The sequence below is a fragment of the Dendrobium catenatum genome, unplaced genomic scaffold (assembly GCF_001605985.2).
Source record: "Dendrobium catenatum unplaced genomic scaffold, ASM160598v2 fragScaff_scaffold_724, whole genome shotgun sequence".
NCBI lineage: Eukaryota > Viridiplantae > Streptophyta > Magnoliopsida > Asparagales > Orchidaceae > Dendrobium > Dendrobium catenatum.
In genome coordinates this window covers 23,749-38,864 of record NW_021319186.1, presented here as the reverse complement: position 1 = coordinate 38,864, position 15,116 = coordinate 23,749, and the positions used below count along the sequence as shown (strand labels likewise).

Below are 15,116 nucleotides of genomic sequence, written 5' to 3'. Positions count from 1 at the left end.
TTGGTAAACTGAAACTTTCTGGAAATATTTCTATAGGATTGTTAGATGCTAGGCATGTTTCTATTCAATTATCTAATGACCTAGACTATAATAGGATTTTTGCTAGAATATCGTATTATATTTTGAACTGTGACATGAGGTTATTAAAATGGACCCCATTTTTGATGTCAAAGAGGATTCCCCTATAGTTCCGATATGGCTTTCGTTTCCTAACTTGCGGTTACATTTTTTTAATACTTATGTTCTTCATGCGTTAGGTTTTGTCTTTGGCCGACCTCTCCAAACTGATCAAGCTACAGCTTCTCGGTCAAGGCCGTCTGTGGCTAGAATACTGGTTGAGCTAGACATTACTAAGAAACACCCTAAGGAGGTTTGGGTTGGGTCTGAAAAACCTGGGTATTTACAAAAAGTGGAGTTTGAATATGTTCCTGATTTTTTTTTTACATTGTAAAATCCATGGGCATGCGGTATCTAATTGTTTTGTTGTTCACCCCCAATTAAAAAAAATATTAAGAATTCTAAACCTATGGATGGAATAGATACGAATGAATAGGGCTTGCATTTTGAACCTTATATTTCTAAGGATAAAAACCCTGTGATTAATTTAGAGGAACCTAAACATTGTGGAGATGATATTGATACTGACTCTTTAGCCTCTTCCTTTAGGAGTGAAGAAGATGGAAAGAAGGATAATCATGATGATAATAAGGGAGAGGATCATATGGTTGGGAATGCTAATGAGGTGGATGAGGGAGATGAAGTGGAGGATGCTAATAATTCTTTGGGAATATCGATTAAGGGGTCGGACAACATTGATATTTCCAAACTAAAAATGTTGGGGAACGTTGGAGATACTAATCAAGCTAATGACGCAAAAGAGGCAAGTGATAATGAGAGCAATCTAGTTAAACATAAGAAGAGTGAAAAGGAAAAGAATGTTCAAAAGTGGGATCTATTGAAATTTGGATTCCTATGGAAGAGATTAAAGATTCGACTAATTCATTAACATCTCCCAATGGGAAGGAAAAGAATTTAGAGGAAGGGAATTCCTCTTACTCCAAAAAGAAAGGTAAAAATAAGAAAATCAATGTGAATAACACCCCTAGGGTTATTAGAGCTACTAATCATGAGCTCATTTTGAAATCTTCTATTTAAACTTTGACAAGGCTCTTTGTAAGTGCCTTTGGCAGCCATTGTAGCTTCATTCTTTTGGGGAAAATTTGAAGAGAGATCTTGAAAGGGAGAGAGGAAATGGTGGAGTTTAAGAGAGGGAAAAGATCCTTGGAGGGGGACTCAAGGGAGTGTGGAGGGGGATTCCACACGGTTGCTCCGGCGAGCTTGCATCTTAGTACCATCAAATTCAAGGCTTGTCTTGAGGGAAGTTCATAGAAGAAGAAGATCTCTTTGGTGTCAAAGGACCCGGCTACGCCACCACACCGGGGAAGGTGGAAGTGATTTTGTAAGGGCTTCTCCGCCTAGCTGTGGGGGCTAAAGGAGAGACACTGAGTTTAGTGCAATAATCGGAGGGTGCCTCCGAGGAGTGAACATAGGTCAAGGTTTAATCGAACCACTATAAATCTGGTGTGTTATTTCCTTTATTATTTTCACATTTAATTTCCGCATTGTGTTTTCTTTGTGGTGGTTTTGGTTTGTGTTTTTATTGTGAAAGATGTTTTAAAATACCAATTCACATCTCTCTTAATTAGCCTTGGGCTGGTTCATAAGGGCCTAGCATCCCTAACGAACTTTCAAGTGGTATCAGAACAGTATTCATAAAAACTAAGTTTGAAAACTTTTTGAATTTTGATGCATGGCTAACAACAGAAATCATAATACTGGGGAGGGGTATTCTATTACCCGATCACCTTTGTTTGATAATATCTCTTTTAATTTTTGGAAAACTCACATGTTTACGTTTTTACAATCAATTAATTATCGCATGTGGATGTTTGTTAAGGATCGTTATACACCTCCAACTGGAAAATTGAATGACGTTACTGTTCCACTTCCTTTTACTGAATGAACACTAGATGATAGGGATTTTGCGCAACTTAATGCAAAATGTCTGAACTACTTTTTCTATTTTTTAAAATCTGAAGATTACATGTGCATTTCTACTTGCTCTATTGGTAAAGAAATTTGGGATAAATTGTGTATTATTTATGAAGGAACTAATGAAGTTAAGCAATCCCGATTAAATATTCTTTTACATGATTATTAACTTTTTCGTATGAAACCTTCTGAATTGATTTTTGAAATGTATACAAGGTTTACTCAGATTGTTACTTTTTTGCATGCCTTAGGAAGAGAACTCATTAATTATAAAAAAGTGAATAAAGTTTTGAGATGTTTGCCTTCCTCTTTTGATGCTAAAATCACTGCAATTATTGAATTTAAAGATCTGAATACTTATTTGATTGATAACTTACTTGGCTCACTCATTGCTTACGAGAAAGAGATAAATCAAAAAAATCTTGATGCAGGTGAGAAAAGAATGGAGAAAATTGTGGCATTAAAAGTCAACGACACAGACAATAATTCTTCCGGGTCTGAAAGCGATGATGTTTCCTTCATCACTAGACAATTCAAAAACTTTCTAAGGAAGAACAACAATTATCATCAAAAATTGAAAAGAGGTAAGGATAGTAAAAATTTTAAAAATTCCTCTGATCTTGTTTGTTATGAATGCAGAAAGCCTGGACATGTTAAAACTGATTGTCCTACTCTCAAGGAGCATCCAAGCATGGAGAAGGACGAGGAGAAACCTAAGTTCAGGAAGGATAAAAAGCGAGTCCAAAATGCGTTCTAGGCGGAATCTGCAACTGACTCCTCTGAGATTGAGGCAGAGGAGGAGACAAGAAACTTGTGCTTAATGACAGATGATAATCTTGGTCAAAGTGACCAAGAAGAGGTATGTGAACCAACATATGATCAACTGTTTGAAATATGTGAGAAAATTCATGCATCATATAGAAAACTTAAGAAAAATCATGCTAGTTTGAAATTAGAGTTTTTTAATTTATAAAAAGAGCATACAATTTTGATTAAAGATCACCTCCAAAATGATATAAATCACATGTCTCTACTTGATGAATTCGATGATTTAAATAAAAAGCATTATGAATTAATTGTTGAGCATGATTCTTTGAAAGCTTCTTACACCTCGCTTGAATCTGATTTCAAAGCTTCTTCTAAAGAATATGAGCATAAAAAGCAATGTTTGGATGTTGATTTAGAAAATGCTAACTTGAGGTTTAAAGCAAAATTGAATGTACTTGAGAGAAATTGGAATACATCAATAACTGATCTAAAGCCAAAACCTAAGAAGAGGCATTATAACCCGAACCAATTAATATTTCCTTTTCCTGGTGTTAGATATTTTTCATATGGCATGCTAGGACAAATCTCACACACTTGCACTATTCACTGTAGTATACATTAGGTTTGGAGACCAAAATTGCATGGTTTACAACATAACATAGATGCATTACATTCTTCTTTTCATAAGGAGGGACCTAAACTTGTTTGGGTTCCTAAATCTGACGGTTTATGATTTTTGTAGGAGTACTCTCACCAAAGACCTCGTGAGAGCATATGATACATGGACAAACGGAGGCTCGTGGCTCATAATTGCTTAAACCTGCTGTTTAATAATTTCTGGAATTACGTGTTTTGTTCATTTTTGTTTTTTTAATCTTTTGTGTTTTTCTTTGGATTTATTTTTTTTCATTGTTTTTCTTTTCTTTTTCTTTCGTTAAATTTTTAAGTTTATTTTTCCTTTTTTTTCTTTTTTAGTGTTCTATCTGATCAACACACACGTTCACTTTTCTAAAAATGAAAAACATACCTCCTATTTTTTCTTGAATTCTTATTAATATTGTGGTTGACTTTTCTAAAAATAGTCAAAGGAAGGAAACTCATGATTTTGACTCTTAATCTCTATTTCCTAAAAAAAGTTATTCTACTTTTGATTTAAAATCTTCATCATATTTTAAATTAGATCTTGAAACTGATCTTTTTTTATCTCCCTATATTTTATTTATCACATATAAATCTTTTACAAATTGTTGAATTTACATCATACTTTTTTTTAATCAAGTGATTCGTTTTGTCAATAGGATGGATTTACTTTTATTTTTAAGATTTTAGAAAGATAGCATATTAAAAAAAAGTGGTAAATGATGCCAAAAATAAAAGATGCGCAATGTCGCCAAATTGAAAAAAAAAAGGATACACAAAGTGGTTCAAAAATTAAAAGATACGCAGTGCGCCAACCAATTGACAAGAGGCATAAAATAAGCCCACAAAATATAATGCTTACCATTCTTATACTTCTTAAAGCTTAACAAAACTCTTGATACTTTCGATACTTGAGTTTAAAAATCATGATTCCTAATTCAACATTTCGTGCATTAATATTTTTATTAGATGCATTTTATGAAAGGAGTTTTAAAAAATGAGTGTTTCTTTCTATAATTTGTTCCTTGATTTAGATATTGGATTAAAAAGTTTTTGAGCCTTTAAAAAACTTGAGTTTGAATTATCAAATTTTGAATTTCTAACCTTTTCTGCGCTATGCGTTGTCAATACAATTCTTTTAAGTTTTTGAATAAAATCAAGGGGTAAATTTCTCATTTTAAGAAAATTATGTCTTCACTTTATCAAGGATTGTTCATTTTTTGTCTTTTAATCATTTTTTTTCTTTCTTTTGTCCTGTTTATTTGTGGCCCTTCTCTTTTTGATAATGTCAAAGGAGAAGAATGCATTTGTATTTGTATCTTTTTTTCAAAAATAAAAAATAAAAAATGTTTTTTTATTTCCTCTATTTTTTAAAAAGTTTTATTCTAGTGAGGGGGAGATTAGGAGAAAATATTTTTAAATTTACAAATTCAACCGATAATATTTGCCATCATAAAAAAGGGGATATTGTTGCAACTCGAGCTTATGAGTTTATATTTTTGATGATAACAAATATTATGGTACACTTTCTGCTGCCTATATGTACTTGAATTATATGTTTATTTGTGTGTATACTAACTTTTCAAGACTACGATTTACCACTCAAGGCTCAAGATTTTAAGAGAACTATTTTTGCTTGTATTTCTCACTGATGTAATTGTTTATTCCTTGAGTTATGTCCAGTAAGGGTGCTTGCTTGCATTGTAAATCTTGCACACACACACTTAGGAATTTTTCTGTCTAAATTAGAGTTGACTATTTTTGGTAACATTATCCGGGACGATATTTATATTAGCCTGGATGATCGGTTCAAAAATAGAAACCCTAATTAGGGCATCCTTGTTAAGCAGCTATCATTAAGCAGATCGTCCTGGATGATCCTTGTATCGGCTAGGACGATATGCTCAAAATAGAAAGAATAAGCCGCCAGATCTATTTAGGTAGTATTTATTTTTGGACATCGTCCAGGACAATCCTTTATATCGGCCTGGACGATACACATAATTATGCCTAAATTATTTTGGTAATTATGAAAAGCAATTAAGGCTGATTGATTCGATCATATCGGTCGTGCCGATCGCAGGATCGGCCGGGACAATAGCCTAGACGATTGGACATCGGACAGTTCTTATTCAGAGCAATGTTCAGAACGATATTCCACATTTGTACTGATCAGCCATGACGATATATTATCGTCCTGGATGATATGAATAAATTTTTTCTGATCGTCCCAAACCGTCCTGGCTGATTGAGCTTAATTTGCACTGATCGGCTAGGACGATAAAGTCGGCAAGTTGCATTAATAAACTCGTTTTGAAATCTTCTATTTAAACTTAGATAAGGCACTTTGTAATTGCCTTTGACAACCATTGTAGCTTCATTCTTTTGGGGGAAACTTAAAGAGAGAGCTTGAAAAGGGAGAGAGAAAAGGGTGGAGTTTGAGAGAGGGAGAAGATCCTTGGAGGAGGACTCAAGGGAGTGTGGAGGGGGATTCTACATGGTTGCTCCGGCGAGCTTGCACCCTAGTGCCGTCGGATTCAAGGCTTATCTTGAGGAAAGTTCACAGAAGAAGAAGATATCTTTGGTGTCAAAGGACCCGGCTACGCCACCGCACCGGGGAAGGTGGAAGTGATTTTATAAGGGCTTCCCCGCATAGCTGTGGGGGTTAAAGGAGAGACACTAAGTTTAGTGCAATACTCGGAGGGTGCCTACGACGAGTGGACATAGGTTAAGGTTTGACCAAAGCACTATAAATCTGGTGTGTTCTTTCCTTTATTATTTCTGCATTATATTTTCTTTGTGGTGGTTTTGGTTTGTGTTTTTATTATGAAAGATGTTTTAAAATACCAATTCATAACTCTCTTAATTAGCCTTAGGCTGGTTCATAAGGGCCTATCATCCCTAATAAACTTTTAGGAAAGACCGTAGTCTAGTGATGCTGGTCGGAGAGATTGTTGTCAACAGGCGATAGTGGTTAGAAAAGACTGCTGTCTGTCGACGAAGGTCGGAAGGACCATAATGTGGCTATGGAGATTGGAAGGATCATAGTCGACGGGCGACAGTGGCTAGCAAGATTATTGTATGACAGTGGATGTCCGAAGGATCGTAGTCGGCAAACGACATTAGTCAGAAAGACTTTTATATGGCGTAGAAGATCGAAAGGAATGTAGTCGTCTAGCGATGGAGGTTGGAAGTTCGACGATGGGCTGAAGTTCAATATCAGGTAGAAGTTCGATGAAAGTCTGATGACTGGCATAAGTTTGGCATTAGGTAGAAATTTGATGACGGGCGGAAGTTTGGTGCAGGCTAGAAGTTCGATGAAATTTCGATTATGGATGGAAGTTTGGCGTCAGGTAAAAGTCTGACGAAAATTCAGTGTCGGGCTGAAGTCTGATGAAAGTCCGGTGAAGGGCTGAAGTTCGGTGTCAGGTAGAAATTCAGCGACGAGCTGAAGTCCGGTGTTGGGTAGAAATTCGGCATCGTGTAGAAGTCCGCTGAAAGTTTGGTGACAGGAAGAAGTCCAGTGATGGACGAAACTTCGGCGTCAGGTAGAAGTCTGACAAAAGTCGGTGTCCGAGCAGAACTTTGACGTCAATTGGGGGTCGGGCAGAACTCTGGCGTCAATTAACGTTCAGGGGCAACACTCCAACGTCGATAGGCTGCCGTGTGAAAGCCCGGCGGTGGTCGAGGAAGTGTCTGGTGGCAAAAAAGCTCTCTTCCTTATCTTTCTTTTATTTATTCTATTCTTGCTTGGGCTCCTTCTTCCCCCCCTTTTGGGTCTCTTTTTATGAGAAATGAGGGGTCTATTTATAATTTTCTGAGAGTGACATGACCATTAAATAGGAGGAAGATAAATGTTAATTTGGGAGTGGTTTGAATGGACTGTTGATGTGGATTTCCTCTATCATGGACCATTTATTTGGTACTTGAATGTCACTGATTTAATGTTTGAAGTTTCTAACTTAATTTGCCTCGAGATTCGTGCACGATCAAGATAAATTTTAATGACATATCAAGAGTATTGAAAAGATAAAATTTAAATTAGTTTTTTTTATAATAATCATACATTTAATTGTTAGGATTATATTCATCATAAATTTAAGGGCTATAATTCAATATGAGAAGAGTTAAAAATCAACTTTATAATAGTATATATATGGTGAATATTAATTAATGAATTATATTATTAATGGTTAGAGTATGTATTAATTAAGAAATAATAAAAATAAATATATTAATTAATCCTAATTGAATAAAAAATAAATATAATTAAGAACACCAATTGACTCTTAATTAATTGCAATTAATGTAAACAAAATAAAAAATGTCAGACATTTAAATGAAGTTAATAAATAAGTTAATCAAATGTATAAATAAAATGAAAGGTTGAGATTCAACTTTGAAAAATTAAATGGAAAGCTAGGATTATATTTTGAAGGAATCCCAAGCCACACTTATATATAAAAGCATAGATATATAAGATTTAATAAAATAAAAATTATTTGTCACATGACAGCCTTATTTTTGACAATCAACAATTGTTATTTAAGCTGAATTTGAAAACATTTAAATTTATTTTAAATTTAATATATAATATAATTAATTCATAAATTATTATATTACATTGACCTAAAAAATATTTTAATTTAAAAATAATCTAATCAGATATTTTTTTTTATTTTCTAGAGTCCAAAAAAAAAAATTTATGGCAACCAATATCTTACAAGCAATCAACAAAAGACTTAGAATGCTCTAGACACTTCAAAACATATAAACTGCCACCAACTAGCACTCTTATGTGTAAATATTTTAATCAGAATTAAACAAATATATGTTAGATTATTTATAATTAATGTAATTCATTAAAACTATTAAAACATATTAACTTTAAAATAAATTCAGTTATTTTTTAATTTATCAGATATAATTTATATTAAAATATTCTGATAAAAATAATTTTTTAATTATTTCCCCTCATCGCGCCTTCTTGGAACCCAAGCTTCCTGCTTCGCGTGCATGTAAAGGAAGAAGAAGCCTTCTCTCTCTCTCTCTCTCTCTCTCTCTCTCTCTCTCTCTCTATCTATATATATATATAAAGAAGCCTTATATCATCGATTCATGCGATAGAGAGAAATCAGAGAGGATTTCAAATTGTAAGAAAGCATGGGCGGAGGCAAAGAATATTTTCCATATATCGGCGAGCACTGCCAATACGACGACTGCAACCAACTTGATTTCCTTCCCTTCACCTGCAACGGCTGCCGCAAGGTATCATTCATTCTCTAGTTATGGCTTTGAGCCTGCTTCCAAGATCAAATATCGAATTAGATGTGTGATTCATATTGTTTTTTTAGTGTTTAGCTATTTTAATGGTTGATTTAGTTTCTTGGTGTTGATGATTTGTGATTTGGTTTCTGTTGGTGTTTGAGGAATCTTGCCGATTTTAGGGCACTTTAATATGCTGTGGAATTATGATTTTTTTTTTCCATTTTGCCATGATTTCAGTGATAAATTTTGCGAAACTTGTTGAAAGTTCGTTCTGTTCATTTTGTGATTTATCTGATATTCAATAAGATCGGTTTTTGAGCGAGCTTGAATATTATTCGATTAAGCAAATGAGAAAACAGTTTTTGTTTGCGTTGTTTCGTTAGATTGTTTTGCCGATGGGTGGTATTCGGCTTAATAAATTTATTTTTTCTACAAAAAATAATTTTGTTAGGTCGATTAATCATATATAAATTCCTGTAGGTGTTCTGCTTGGAGCATAGAACTTACAGATCCCATGCCTGCCCAAAAGCAGATCACAGCAGCAGAACTGTTGCCGTCTGCGATATCTGCTCGGCTTCAATCGAGAAGAAAGCCAATGAGGACGATAAAGACAGCCTTTCCCAGCACGAGAAATCCGGAACTTGCGATCCATCAAAGAAACGTAAGCCTCGATGTCCTGTGCCGAGATGCAAAGAGATTCTTACCTTTTCCAATAAAAGCGCCTGTAAGGTTTGTAACCTTAAAGTCTGTCTCAAGCATCGCTTCCCGTCTGATCATTCTTGTAGGATGACTAAATTGGTTGCGAGAACTGGCCTTGCATGCAAAGAGAAGAAGGAGAGCGTCCTGCTATCTTCTTCTATCAAAGCATTTTGAAAAATGTTTGGCGAAGTTGTATTTGCATTCTTGATTTATTATTTATTTTTTATGTGGTGCATGGCGTTATAATCTGAACAAATTAGTGGATGTTAGCTTAATGTGATTCTCTTCAGATGATTTAAAACACTTATGAAATTGTGAGATTTTCTTTTAGGTGCTGTTTGGTAGCATGCTTTAAGCAGGATATAACCTAAATCCTAATTTGCTGCAAAAGACGATTAACTTTAATTAAGGGTGCTGCTTGGATGCAAGTAGGATTTATTAAGCCTTGCAAATCAGGATTTACTAAATCGTGAGAATGTAAAATTCTGAGAATTGTTTGACAAAAATATTAAATCTTGACAATGTTATTTAGAATTGAAGGTGGTCCATGGAATTCAAAATTTTCTCTTGACATCTTATTTTTATGATTTAGAAGACTAAAAAAAGGCTACATATAGAAGAAATAACATAATGAATATGATATGACAAATATAGAATGGCATGGGCACATGAACTAGGTCGAAAGGTACACATGTGATCCTTTGCCTAAGATGCGTCTCATGTTGCCCATGTTGTCTTCCTTGAGGCGAGTCTTCTGAGGTATCTCGTGTGAGTACTCAAGAATGATTGTTTTGTGAGATGAGTGATAGATCTCCTTTGTGAATATTGTAGGGGGAGGGGGGAGTTGGATCCCATAAAGGTAGCTATCTTTAGCTAAGGAGAATAGCTTAAAAAGTTGGGTCCTCCTATAGAGAATAATTGAGAAAGGCGAGTCCTACTTCAGTGAGAGTCTTTTTGGGTGAAGGTTTAATGAGATGAGTCATCTAGTCGATCTTGTTAGGCATATTTGTGGGCTTGGTATGTCTATGCCTTATTTAGTTACGAATATGATATCTCTAATGATGGCTTTACATAAGGAGAATAACTAAGAAAGTTGAGTCCTCTTATAGAGAACAGTTAAGAAAGGTGTATCCTTCAATGTGTGCCTTTTTCGGTGAAGGTTGAATGAAATGAGTCCTCTAGTTGAACTTGTTAGGCATATTCGTGGGCTTGGTATGTCCATGCCTTATTTAGTTAGGAATGTAATATTTGTCAAGATGGCTTTACCTAAGAAGAATAGCTAAGGAATTTGAGTCCCTTACAATGAACATTTGAGAAAGTCGAGTCTGGAATTTTTTTTTTTTGAAGAAAATCTGTTCGAGTCTGTTGGAATTCAGAAGCTCAAATTTATGTTTTAATGATAATAAGCATAATTGGATTGTATTTACTTTATCGAATAATTTTTTATTGCATATATTTTTTTTTGTGTGTGGTAACATTTCAGGCTAAACATACATTAAGCATTGTCAAAGGACCAGAGTTCAAGACTGGGTAGTATAGGATTGATATTTTCAAGAGTAAGTAATTTTATCATTTTTTGAGTCTATTTTTGTAAATGACATTTATTAGCTTAGCAATCGTGCACGCATACAGGGGGAGTGAAAATTAAAATTATAAATAGTTTATTTTTTGTAACTTGTATTGTATGATTAAGATCGTATTGTATGATCGATTGCTACAAAAAATAATTAAAATATTTTATTTAATTGAGAAAATAATTTTGAAATATAATTAAATGTACAATACGAACACCACATCGTACAATATGATGTCGATCGTATTGGACGGTTGACAGATACAAAATTTGGTCGTCCAGGTGATCATCCGAGATGAAACATTAATTTTCAAACTAATCATATAGTACGATGTAAATCGTACAAGACGAATGACAGAGATGATTTCCAATCATCCTGGAGTTCGGGCCGTACGATCTGAACAATATTGAACTAATCGTACCACACGATTCGATCAAGATACACAGTATAATATGAACATGATATTTTGAACAATATTGAACTAATATCCCAAAACTATATCGTTTTCTATATATTACACCAAACATTCCCATTAAGCTTATTAATTTCACCATTTCTCGCTTAAAATCCCTGTTCTACCATTATACCAAACAATGAATGTTCCGCCTACCACGATTTTGGGATTTTACTCCTTATTGTCGATCAATGCTCGACCATTGTGTTCTTATAGAATTAATTGTTCTTATAGAATCATACCTGCTAATCTTAATAAACTGTCATGAATACCAACATCAAAATAAAAAATTAGCTTTTTGAGAACAATACTAAAAATGTTAACCTTCTTATATCTAATATTATAGTTGAAATAAAACAAATGAATGACATGTCAAGTAGATGATCCATCACTATAGACTGCAAAGGAAAAGCAGCACCAGTGAATGAAGATTAGGTAATGTGGATGTTTACAAGAACAATCAACAGAGGCAACCTTATAAGATGTCATATCCTATTTAAAATTTCTGGGATGCCCAAACATAACAAACATGTCAGTGAATGAACAAATTTTAAAATAATTCAAAAATAGAATATATATATATATATATAAAGAAATGAAAGGAAAAGCAGCACCAGTGAATGAAGATTAGGTAATGTGGATGTTTACAAGAACAATCAACAGAGGCAACCTTATAAGATGTCATATCCTATTTAAAATTTCTGGGATGCCCAAACATAACAAACATGTCAGTGAATGAACAAATTTTAAAATAATTCAAAAATAGAAAATATATACAAAAAATGAAATGTCAACTATTTACTTTCACAATATATTAACTTCAATACTTGGCAAAGAAATTACAACGAGCTTCATGTTATCTTCACTTTAACAATTTACAAGTAATCTATCAAATGAGAATAACAGCATGAAAATTAATGAGAAAAAGAGTTTTAAAAGAAAATATACAAAAATATATTGAATTTACAACTTTTTTTAGTGAATAAAATAATCACTCATAATTGCAAATCATATTACCAAAAAATATATATGATAAATTTTTACCTAAACTAGCTTATAGATTGAATTACATGAATTATTTGTTTAAATCAAAGAAAAAAATCGAATTATTTTAATTTTCAACCAAATTAGCACAGTTAATTTCTGAAATGTATGCTTGCATAACCATCACCATTATCTCATTAATGTGGATCTCTTCCAACAACTTCATCGAGGATCACTGCTGATCTACACACAGCACATTCATTTTTAACCGTCAACCACTTTTCGATGCATCCTGCATGATAAATATGGGTGCGGCATAGAGTAGCTATTTCCTCCTTCACATTGATATCTTCCTTCATTAAATAAATAAATATATGAAATTAATTATAATCTCATATAACAATTTTTTTCTAATAAATGAAAATAATAATAATGATATATAATTACCTGACATATGGTGCAAATTATATTTTCTTCCATCTTTGTTAAGCGGCCAAACTGTTGATCAAGAATTAGATATGCATTCTTCTGACAATCTGCTCAGCTCTACTACTATGATATTGTGGATTCTGTTGTTTGGAATTGACTAATTCAGTATAGAAACTTAACTAAATAATATGACAAGATTAAAGAAATGATCACTCGTATGTAAAAATCATGATCATTCTTTAAGATTAATTACCTGTTGCTCTGGTCCATCTCATTAGTATCAATGTCTGCAGACGCATCCTTGTATGATTTGTATGTTGTGAGGGCAAACGAAGATAGTATTCATACTCTGAAATCGTTCATCGAAAAAATGAGCACAAAAAGTGTGGAGTGTGAATGAGGTGGAGAGAGAGAGAGAGAGAAGAGAGAGAGAGAGAGAGAGAGAGAGAAGTGTAGAAAATTAGAATTGAGAAGAAAGAAAACGATGTGCACACCGTAACGACGACGATGAGAGGGATTCGAAACAGAGCGCATTCTTCGTGGCGTATGGATAGAGCGCATCATCCGTGGCGTAGGAACAGAACGCGTCATCAATGTGTTGGAAAGAGGCGCATCATCCATGGCGTAGGAACATGTGCATGATCATCCATGGCGTAGAAAGAGATCGCATCATCCATGGCGTAGCATCAGAGAGCATCCATGGCGTATAAATATAGCTGTAGGAATATACTGTATGCTAAAACAGCGTATCATCAACTGCCTCCTGAACCCAAAATCGGCTCACATTTATAGCTCGAGAAACATAAACAAATTTACGAGTAAATTAAGAAAGCAAATCGTGGTCCGTTGGAGAAGAGAAGAAGGAGAGAAGATAAAGACGAAGAAGAAAGGCGGAGCCGCTTGTAAGTAGTGGAAGAGAGAATTTCGAAGGAAGTGAAAGAGAAAAGAGGCGAGAGAGATTTAGATTCAAAAACTTCCCCTTTCTTAACATTTATAGAGCGCAGTTCAAAATTAAACGTTAATATTCAATTTTAGTTTCAAATTAATAAAATCTATTTTGGAACAAATCAAAATAATTATATATATATATATATATATATATATATATATATATATATTATATATATATATATATATTATATATATATATATATTATATATATATTATGGAAATAAAATCTTCCGAATCTCAACTTATCTGAGCAGAGATTTTTAAGATATCAGAGCTATTCTAATGGTTTATAAGATCTAAAGCCAGTTTTCGCAGATGGAGGGCGGATCCCATCTGCGTTGGCCTGATATCATCTCTCACTTTTTTATTTCTGGTGCAATTTCATACTCTTTGCCTACACTGATTTTACACTACAAAACTCCAATTCTATTAGGGCAAAAGAATATTCTCAAGAGAGGGGGATTAAAAAAAAAAAAAAATCAATGTTACAGACTAGGCTTATCTTGGGAATGTTATTGGTAGTAGTGGTTCCATCAATACTAGAGAGAGAGAGAGAGTTCTATGAAATTGTATTTTAAAAATTTTTATGAGACTAGTAGAACAAGCGAACGATGAGAGAGAGATTTTATATCCCATAGATCGGTGGAGGCAATAGTGCATGCCAAGAGAAAGTTTTTGAGAATTTGGATGGAGTGAAATGGGCAAACAGTAGAACAGGAGGAGATTAGAATTTCATGAATTAGGTATGTTAATCATTATTTTTAATTGGCATCTTATTATTTGTACTTTATTTGCTTTTTTAAAATTAATATAATTAATAAGTAATAATAAAAACTATATAGTTGAAGTAATTAATATAATTATGATATTTATATATAATTAAAATATGATAAATAAATAAATAATATAACAACAACATCAATTCTTTATTCTACTATGTGAGACTTTGTTTGAGACGACTTTATTATTGCTGCTTAAAGTTATTTTTTGTAATAAAATATAATTTTTATATTAAAAATTTATTTTAAAAAATAATAAGAAAGTCGTCTCAAAAGAAACATTAATGTAAAATTTAACAGTATGATATTTACTTTAAATTTAAAGGTGGCGAGCACTCATCCTAGCAAGTAGCAATCCCGTGATTCCAACACTAATGAATTTAACTATTTTAGTTCATCAATTAGATTGCTTGTAAGCCCATTTTTAAAACTAATATTAATCTATTAATTAGAAAACTTGAATATGTTTATTTATGCATGCACCTAGTTCAATCTGATAGAATCTGAAAAATTAATAA

At 33.2% G+C, this 15,116-nt stretch overlaps 1 protein-coding gene across 2 annotated transcripts; it reads left to right on the top strand.

The window, feature by feature from the left end:
* The first annotated feature begins 8,483 nt into the window (after positions 1-8,483).
* LOC110114548 (zinc finger AN1 domain-containing stress-associated protein 12) lies at positions 8,484-9,756 on the top strand. 2 transcript variants are annotated; one of them, XM_028696247.1, is made up of 3 exons: positions 8,484-8,727; positions 9,208-9,388; positions 9,513-9,653. In XM_028696247.1, exons 1-3 carry the CDS (start codon positions 8,623-8,625, stop codon positions 9,515-9,517), a joined length of 291 nt encoding a protein of 96 aa, XP_028552080.1. In that variant the 5' UTR covers positions 8,484-8,622; the 3' UTR covers positions 9,518-9,653. The 2 variants fall into 2 exon arrangements, with proteins under 2 accessions (XP_028552080.1, XP_020703128.1); XM_020847469.2 differs by having other exon boundaries at positions 9,208-9,756.
* The last annotated feature ends 5,360 nt before the right edge of the window (positions 9,757-15,116 follow it).

Excerpts from the sequence above, each read along its gene's own strand:
- LOC110114548 (XM_020847469.2), top strand. The coding sequence starts at position 8,623 with ATGGGCGGAGGCAAAGAATATTTTCCATATATCGGCGAGCACTGCCAA. Across the intron at positions 8,728-9,207 it reads CCTGCAACGGCTGCCGCAAG|GTGTTCTGCTTGGAGCATAG; the intron begins GTATCATTCATT and ends AAATTCCTGTAG.